The following is a 10,182-nucleotide window of genomic DNA, read 5'->3' on the forward strand; positions in this document are numbered from 1 at the left end:
GGAAAGGAGTTGCCTGTTTCCAAGTGCTCCTTTTCATCACTTCTAGAGGGAGAATTTGTTATGAGGACTGGGAGTAAAATTACTGATATATATTAAAAGTGATGTAAAGAAAGAAAATGAGCAAAGACTAGCCAGAGCCAGACTATGCATGCACTAATTCTGCATGATTTTTCTTGTGTTTTTCCAAATGTGTACTCCTTGCTAGCTTTAACTCTGGATTACAAGTTACCCCCAAAAGGTGAAAGGGGACAATTAAACAACAGAGTAGGTCTGTTCATGACTGACCTCTGAAACTGCTGGGTATGCCGTCAATGAAATGGCTCTGCTATCACAGGACTCTGTTCTTTAGTGTTGTGGGGTAGTTGTATAGCTACACTAAAAACTGGGATTCCCAGGAGCAAGGCAGGGGGTTTGGGTTTTTACCTACTACACTGAGTCTTTATTGACTTGCATATTCTTTTCTCTGTTTCCAACCATCTAATTTTTAAAGATTTTTTATATTTTTGATGTTTTTTTCTACACATCCTTCTTTGGAAGCCAAATGCATTGGAAAAGCTTTTATTAAATCTGTAATATATTGACATAATGATTTAATGCAGTTGAGAAGAACTATTTGAGATATTTTCCATGGTGCACCAGGACAAAAAATACAGAAGTGTATAAAACATTTACTGCAATTCACTACCAATCCATTCTAAGGGATGAAATAATGGAAAACAACATCATTGTCTCCTTACACGTATTTCTATTGTTCATTTATCTAATATGATCTCTACCCTGTTGTGCCACACTGATTTGCAAGATTATTGATGTGCAATGCAATCCTCCTTCTGGAGGGACTGGTACAACAATGTCCCACTTTGCTGCCTATTTTCAGTCATGGATCTTACCCAGAACACGAAAAATCAGATTCCTGCTCTGCTCTAAAATTGGAAAGCTCTGGAAGTCCCCTATCATTGCAGAGCTACCAGTACAATTTTACTTTCCTCCTAACAACTGGAAAGATTAGGTTTCATATTCCACTCCCATTCACTTTGATCTGATCTGATTTATCCACTTTTTCTGAGTACCATAAAAAGAAATGGGAAGGCCATCTGCTTTTTCTGGTCAGAAAGCATTGTGACAGTGGTTGGTGGGAAGCATGGGCCAGAGCTTGTGACTAATACTGGAGCAGGTGATCTAACAACATTAAATGACAGGACTTAAGAGGACGGAATCACACATCTCAGACAGTTCCTTCTCTCCATTGCACACCCTGGCTGCACAGCCCACTCCTTTCCTGTCCTAGCTCTGGTGCTTCAAGAGTCTGGTTCAGCCACTTGTGTGGCAGAAGATGATTTGCATCATGGCTTTAAACAAAGCCATTTTCTGCTGCCATGGAGGACTGACGTGGCCTGGTTGTGCAGGAGGCAACCCCTGCAGTGGGCACAAGGCCACAGGGAGCGGCAGAGGGAGGAGGGAGGGCAGAGCAGGGCTGTACCCCCGGCAGCAGGGAGCTGACAGACTGGCTCAGGCGTTTTGTGAAGCCGTGGTAGATTCCTGGGAGCTGATTCACTGTGACTGGGTCAGCCAGGACGTGACAGGATGCTGTACTTTATCTTATGCCTTCAAGAACTGATGTCTTGAAAAGCATTAAGATTTCTACTCTTCTGCACATTCTGACCTGTCAGCACACAGGGGTTCACTTTGCCTGAGACTGACTTTGGTCTGCAGGACAGGCACAGCGCCAAGCCCTCTGCACCACAGGGAACAAGGCAAATGTGGTCTCCCCTCCCTTAAGACAGAAGCCAAACACTCTCGTCTCTTCTCCCACTGTGCTACTGAACCTTCCTTTTCTAATGCACTGGTTGCTAATTTCAGTGAGAGTTCTGCTAAAGGAACTTACCTGGTTATGGGCTTTTCATACCTGTTTTAAAATTATACAAGAGAAGATAGAAACTGGACTCAAAATACTGTCAACATGTAGAAAATACAGGCTCTGAACAGCACTAATGTTTAACTATTCATCGTCCATCTGGCTTCTCATTTACACATACCTTTTTTTTCTGTTTTATCCAAAGCTTTTCCTCCGATTGGTGAGTAAGTAGTATCCATGGATTCTGTTCCTTTATTTCCTTTGCTAACTCCATTTTCATAGAGCTGCCCTTCCACAGGCTGTAGTTGCCAGGTTAAACCAAACAAGTGTACTGCTGCAAAAAAATGAAGACCAATTAATTGATGTCTAAACTACATCACCTTCAGTGAGACTATGAAAGAATGATACGACCCAGTTTCTGCAAAGTCAAGTATTGCTTTGTTCTGTTAGCAATAAATCAGAATTTCAAGGGGGTTAATGAGCAATTTACCATTTTACCTTAAAACCCAATGTTTAATTAGTTTCCACACTTTCTTCTGGAGCTCAGCCAGGCCAGGGTGATGAATGTCTACAGCAATTAATGGAATTACTTGCAATTAAAAGGATAAAAGCTGAATAAATTCAATATTGTGTGACAGATTCTAATGCTGTATCAGTGTTGTCCCTCAGCTTTTGGCTGTCAAAGATCTCAGAATTTGTTGACAAAAGCAATGACACCAACTAAAACTTCTCACCTTTCCAATTCAGTTTGAAGTGAAACTGTGCCCACTGCATTCTGAAACCTTTTCATTTAGGTTAAGCATTAGCAAAAACATTGACTCCAGGCTTACTCTAGAATTACACTGCAGATAAAAAGCTGGCTCTACACCTAAAATATATGCAATTATTTTACAACAAAAATTAACAGAAATATAGTTGTTATTTAAGTATGTACTAGGAAATCTACTAAATAATCCCTTTAGAAAGTTATAAGCTATCTTTATAGCCATACACAGGGGCTGCCTACTCTACTTTGCCTGCACAGCCATTCATATTTTCTGCTTTCCTTTCTTTGTTTCTGATCTGAGGCCTTGAAGGATGATTGGAGAAAAGACAGCAACAGAGGATCTTATTTTAGTATAATATGATATTACTGCAGTTGGTCTAGACAATTACCTAGGTCTTACTGAGAAGGGCATATTATTCCAAGGGAAAGGTTGCCTTAGCATTGAAGTAACTCAGCAGGGACGACTGATGACCCACTAAAATATGGATTGAGGATGACCCCCACTGAGGAGCTGAAATTGTCACATAAAGAGCAAAGCCCGAGCAGCAGCTCTTTAACCACATGCAGCAATTTGCACTGAGTAGGATCTGCCCACAGTGGGAGCCTAAAAGTCAATATATTTGCTCATCCTGAACCATGTAGGAACCTCAGAGACTCCCAGGAGAAATAAGTGTGATCTAGAATGGGTCTTGCATTAAGAAAGTACATGGTTTTATTCTGCTCTTGTACATACTTCAAGGAAAATATCTCAATACAACCAGGAAACTTGGAGACCATTTCCCATGTGTTTGGCCACAAGTCTCCCTCGCAGGCTGAAAAGTTAAATTACAAAAATTTAACAAAATCCCAAGCCTTGAATGGATTCCTGTCAAGGGCTTGGGAAAAGTACCACAAGAATGCAAAGCTGCCAATCTACAGTCATTAATTCCAGATCTGTGCACTCCTGGGTCACCCAACTACAGATACATGATCCAAATCAAGCAAATGAGAGCATGACTACTGAATTAGTGAGGTGACAGTGGTTGTGACAAATTTACTGCATCTCAAACCACTCACTCACCATCAGATCTGGACTCTGGAGACACTGGGCAGCACATATCCACTCCCCAGAGGAGGTATTAGAAGTGTACTTTTAAGCTTTTTGCTGTCAGTGGTGAGATCTCAAGCCTGGATTGCTTTGTATTCTATGGTCTTGAAATCATCAATGGACCATGATAATACTTTGAACAGGGTTTTGCAGTCAGATCACAGAGAATTAAGGTCTGAGTTTTGAGATTCTTAATGCAAAACAACAAAAAGTAGCTAGAGAGTAAGTGCTTTTGCTCCTGGCTTGAGCTTCTGGACATTATTATTATTTCAAGAGTTATTAACAACAAAAGGGAACAGAGTTCAATGGGACTGATAGCTAAGGAATGTACATTTCATTTATACTAATGCAAACAATTATATCAGCACTTGAAACAGATCACTAGAAGCAAAACAATTGCACACATCAATAATAAGCTTTTAGTGGTTATGGAATCATGAATGTAATCTAGTTGCTTTCTTACACTATTCCCATTGTTGTCATTACTCATTTCCTAGGACAGCATTTGCACGTGCTGCAGAGGGTATGTCACAAAGTCAGGGCTGAACGTGTGCTGCACCTTTTCCTTGGTGCATGTCTTTGCCACATTACACACTCTGTGCATGCTGTCATCCACTTGCACCAATTCTAATCATTTACTGGCTTTGTCTTTCTTCAGGCTGGGGAAGTGCTGTTGTTTTCATAGCTCATGCCAAAGCTTGGCAAGCTGGCAAAACTATCTGTATCTATGTTTGACAGTCAGCTTCCTCCTTGAGAAACACCAACTGTGCTGCAGAGAGGATGGTCTCTGCCAGGCTCGGATGTCTCATCCCTGGGAGGTGACATGGGGCACCAGACTTGTGCTAAACAATGGGCACAACTGAGGGTTGTACAGCAAAGCATGTGGCTGTGAAAATAAGATCTACATGAATTGATCTGAATGACTTCTAGCAATGGAAAAATCCAGTCACCTTGCAATCTTAAAATAATTCCTATTTTCATTACATTAACTATAGCTATTGAGAAACTACCTTCAGATCCAGGTGTCACTCTGGGAGTAACCAGACCACAAACACCAGTAAAGGCATTAATTCCTAGAGATACCTTTTTCAGAAGTTAACTACAAGGAATAATAAATCTTTATTTAGTAGACACGGAACCCTCCCTAACCTTTTCCTTTTCTGTGATACTTTTCTTTTACCTGGGGTATACAAAATTCCTACACAGCTTTTTTCCTACAACATATGTACAGCATGTTTTAAATACACACTTATTTCACCAAATAAGATTACATAAAACTTTCAAATCTCCATCTCTCAAATCTCTTTAGAAATAAGTAGGCATGTACTGAATTTCATTAAAAAGCTCAAAAGAACTTCTCTTTTGAGTTATTCTCTCTTTGATTTTTTTCCAGTGGATTTCTGGCTTTTACAAAAGGGGCACAGAAAATGCTGTGCAATTTAAGTGGGCCACAATGTCATTTCCCACAGCATAAATCCATTTGCAAGGTTCTCAGCTGTATCTCCCATGTGTAATGCCCAGGTGTAAGATCCTACTCCACAGAACTAATAGGAGATGATACCATCACTCTGTCCAACTTAGTACTGGGCTGGACAAAAAGGAGGGACATTCACTTTCTGATGAATGTCTCTGCCCTTTCCTCAGAGCTGAACCTTCTGGAGACCTTGACTGCAGTGCCCTTGAGGGTTGGCTGCTGACTAACAGTATGAAACCCACCATTAGGACTAAGGATGCATTATATGATGTAGCTCAAGTTTACACAGAACAGCCTTTGAGGTTTGATGACTACACTTACATTACAGAAGAAGCAAAAGCTACTCTGGCTCTGCCTAGCTGGCATTCAAAAAAATTTCTGCAATCACATACCCTGCATTTTGCAGCACCTAAAATACTTCAGTTACTAGTAGGGTGCATAAGGTCACTGCTGAGCTGCTACAGTTTCAGGCAATACCAAAGGACCAGCAGGCAAATGGAGATGAAACAGCTTGTTAGCTGGCACCATTGCAAAATTCACACTTTTGTTAGGAGGAACTGTGGTGAGTCAGCAGGAGCATCAGCCCCTAACTTCCATCAGCTGGCCTCACCAAACTTCTCTGACAGCTGAGTGCAGTATTCTCCCTGCTGGTAGGAACTGCACTCATCTGAAAAGATACTCTTTCTTGGCTTGCTTGAACATCCAGTATAATCCCATGTCAATAATTACATTATTACTTTGGTCGCTGCAATCTATGAGTCACACGTTGCCATGAGCAGAGTTGTTGTACATTGCTTTCACTGAGGTGATCTGGAGGCAAAATTGATCTGAAGGCAAAATTTGACCCTCTTTACATAATGTTGGGGGATAGGGCTTACATGATGGATACTACCATACCTATATTTAATTTATATTTTATTAGATAGCCCTTTTTAATTCAAAATTTCCTTTAAATTCTAACACAAAAGTAGACACAGATTTTTTTTTTTTTAACATGCATTATTGATGTTATGGCAGAAGCTAAATGTGGAGGAATCTGGAGTCAGTGGATTTGAAGATCCTGGAGGATGCCACAGGATTATGTGGCATATTTCTTTCTCACCACCCTGCCACCCTGCCCTGGCCAGGCTACACAGTGGAGCTGTACAGGGTGGTTTTAAATGACCTCTCCCTCTCCAGTACAGAAGATCCTAGTCACAGTACAGAGCTTTTCTTAGCTAATTTATTAGGTAAAAAAAACATTATTAGGTGTAAAACAGATCTCTTGCAGAAAAAGAAATATTAAAGGCCTACATCATCTACCCTTTCTATAAATTTCTTTCATGGAACCTCTCAGCAAAGAGATGAAAAGTGAGTGTAACTTCATGCTGCCTAAGGGATTTGCCCTACTTAGAGGCAGGCTTTTGTTTCTTCATGTTACTGCTGTAAGTGAAACCACTATGGGCATGTTCAGAGCAAAAGCTTGGGTCTTTACCTCTGAAGTAACTGACCAGATCACTTATTTTGTTCAACATTTAAACAAATTGACAGTTCCAGACTGACTACCTCATCCCCACACTGCTACAGCATACTCAAGTAAATATCCACAAAGATACAAGTAATTTTTTCAGAACTCACATTGTAAACTGGATTAACCCACCATCTGCTAGGAAGCCAATGATCTAATTTAATTTATTCTTATCTACCTTCTGTGTAAGCACAGCTTGTCAACTCCGGTGCTACATGTTTGGCAGAATATGAATAAAAGCCTTGGCTCCAGTGCAAAAGAGACACACAGTAGTGAGGAGATGTCAGAAAAGTCCTGTGCAATAAGCACTTACTACCTGGGAGATGAACTTCAAAGGACAAAAATCCTGCAAATATGAAGTCTCTCCAAATTGCTGACCTCCACTAAAGGCTTTTGTTTAGCTTTCTCTGCTGTTTTACAGAATCTCAGTAGATCATCCCCCTGAAGCCCAGACTTCAGAAAAGCTGTAATAGAATGTGTATCAGCAGCTGACTACTCTTTCTGCACCTGTTCTCACTGCCAGAAAATTATTTGTTTCTGTAACTGCTAGCAGGTCCTGCTTATAAAACTGGATTTCACTGTGGCATGAAGCCACAGATGCGTCAGTGTCACAGTTCCAGTAAGGGTGAATTAATGAGAAAAATACCTGGACACAAGTAAGAGCCAGAATCAAAGTTCTGATTCTGACCTTTAGAACAAGTGATTTTCTGTAAGCTTATTTTACAAATAAAATACTATTTCATTCTGCTGTAAACAGATTTCAGAATTTGAGACTGTTAATATTTGATTCAGTCTTCAGAATATTTTTTAAAATCCACATTAAAGTGGTAAATTATTTTGACCATCTAAGGCATTTAATGAAATGAGGACTTCTTCCATATATTTGTTACAGCCATCTTAACTCTCAGCACTCTCCTCTTTCTCAAGAACTCTTCTCTTTACACCTAACATATTTTTATACCTGAAAATACAAATATATCCCTCTCTCCTGCAATCCTCCTACAGGGATGATGGTTTCATTTTTCATTACAGTCATATTTTAGACTTAGGAACAAACAAAACCTAGTCTCGGTTGACAGTAAGTGTGTCTCCTCTGAGTACTTAGAGGTTTGTGACAGTACCAAGCTCCTCTGTAAGACCCAGGATCCAAGAGAGCAGACACCACAATTCCCAGCTGAGAGATCCTGATATGTCTGTCTCAGTGAGAGTTCTTCCAGTAAGGAGTTCAATGGCATTTCAGGGTTATGCATTTGTATCACAACGTTTGCATAACCCTGAAACACCTAGCACTGTTTACTATACCATTATACTCTTCAGTGTACAACAGTGTATTTTCCCCTTGAGCCTTCTCTGCATAATTCCTATTTTTGCTGCTGTTATACATTGCCTAAAGTGATGCAACCAATGTTACAAATCTATGCACTGAGATACACACGTCCTTAAAATTTGGCCTGGCCTTTCTCAATGTTGAAACCATCACTCCTCTCCCTTGTACACAGTGAGAAATGGCAGGTCACAGTGTCAGTCAGCACAGAGGCTTTAATTTCCTTACCCTCCATGTGAATATAATTTAAGACCCAACACCCATCTCCAGTGCATGCTCATAAATAGTGATAGTATCATGAAGGATAGGGACGACTTCATATTCATACTTGAGAATTCATTTGTATATAAAATAGTCATTCTGTAGTCAGGGATGGTTAAATCCAAGAACATGAGATGCAATTTTCAGAGGCACTGAACATTTGCATCACCTGCTGAAATCAATAGGAACAGTAGGAGTTCAGCACCTTTGATCAATAGAACCAGTGATTTGCAAGTCCAAATCAGCTGCTGATAAAATGGTAAAGTATCATGGAAGAGAAATCCTACTCACTAATGGGTTAAAAATAACTACTAAATGAGTAGCCATATCCTCCATTGTATTGGGCTTAAAGGAAATGATGTGGTGTTGGAAAAAAACAGAAGAAATACTATATTTCTTATTCTCTTATGTTTCCTTAATTTAGTCTTAATTTTTTTGGCAAGAGTCAAACTTACCAAAGAACTGCTGGTGGAGCTGCTGTAGCTCCCCATGCATTGGTGAGAGGCACCAACATCACCTCCCTGAGGCGTGTCCCAACTGCTCACTTGCGTCGCTGCCCACTTTGTGGGCAAATTCAACAACTGTGCCCCAGATTCACATGATTTACATTTCTCAACACACAGGACAACAGAAAATGAAAGCAGGAATTTCTTCCATATAAAATAGTTCAACACATTTACAATTACACCTCCAACAGTTTGAATACCAAACATGCACTTTACGAAATAAGGTTTTTTTGGACTAACTACTATTATTTTAGAATCTATTCACAGAAATTACTCCCATTGAAGTGAAAATACGTGTTTTACTTGATAAAGATTTTCAATAAATCTGCTGTTACACAAACATCAACAGTGTTCTCTAATTTCCTTACTGTCCATATAATAGTCAAATTTATTTCAGAAAGGCCAAATAGTAAACACAGTGATTATAGGCCAAAAGAGGATTAACGGAGAAGTAGTATTTTTTTTTAACTGAGTAGTAGTTCAAAGGAGAGAAAATACAGAAGAATTGCGTGTTCTTATGTAAAAGCTTTGCTATTGAGTCTCACAGATAAGAGGGAAAGGCTGAAAAACAAAAGAACAAAACCATTTTGCTAGTTTACCTGTTATTGAAAAGAGATCACAGCTTAGAGCACTCTGGCACAGGTCTCAGTTCATTACAAACATAAGATCCACTTGTAAATTTTGATCAGGAATAAGCTTTGTGTCTCTAAAACTTTGGAGATGTTCTGACTTGAGGCTGAGATTTGGGCCTCTTTTTAAAAGTAATGTTTAGCTCAAGCATTTAATGGCAGTGAAAAATATTTGAAAAAGAACATTTAAGTTCTTAGATTAGGAGAAGAAAAAGCTTGATATTAAATTTTGATCAACATTCATTTCGCCTGAAATTGTAGGTCATGGTAAGTTGATGCAGGCTGTGTCAAAAAATACAATGATGAAAACAATTTTGGCTTTAAAAAGTCTCCCTTATTCTTTCAGTAACAACTGCTGAGCTGATCACAGGTTAAGTTTGGTCCTGAAATTAAAACAAGTTTTGTTTTACAATTTGGGCCCATGTCTGTAGTGATTGCTCAGACACAACTTCCTCTGACTTGAAGAAACCTGATGGAGTGAGGGATCTGAATCATGGTGAGCAAAGAGAAAACACTTGGGGGAGTGAATTTTAACTTCAGAGTGTTACATACGGTCTGAATTTCGATATTCAACTACTCGTTTAAAACACGCACACTTTAACTTTTCATGTGAAAAGATATGCAAATATGCAAGACTACAGAGCCAGTGAACTGAAACAGTTTATATGCTATGATTTAAACCTAGCAAAAGGGGAATAACTAAGGTATCTGAGTCGTAAGAAGAGACCATAAACTTATTTAAATATTTAGCCAACTAGAGATGGGCAGCAGGA

At 39.5% G+C, this 10,182-nt stretch overlaps 1 protein-coding gene across 8 annotated transcripts in view; it reads right to left on the bottom strand.

Moving 5' to 3' along the window:
• The window catches only part of TENM1 (teneurin transmembrane protein 1), an 828,305-nt gene that overhangs the window by 132,711 nt on the left and 685,412 nt on the right, over nt 1-10,182 (bottom strand). For 7 of the 8 annotated variants that reach the window (XM_017743129.1, XM_017743123.1, XM_017743130.1 and 4 more), the window contains one exon: nt 2,037-2,189. In XM_017743129.1, the coding sequence (XP_017598618.1) occupies nt 2,037-2,189 (153 nt within the window). The remainder of the gene's footprint in view (nt 1-2,036; nt 2,190-10,182) is intronic. The other variant, XM_017743128.1, reaches the window with a different exon arrangement.

This window comes from Corvus brachyrhynchos, unplaced genomic scaffold, assembly GCF_000691975.1.
Source record: "Corvus brachyrhynchos isolate BGI_N302 unplaced genomic scaffold, ASM69197v1 scaffold398, whole genome shotgun sequence".
NCBI lineage: Eukaryota > Metazoa > Chordata > Aves > Passeriformes > Corvidae > Corvus > Corvus brachyrhynchos.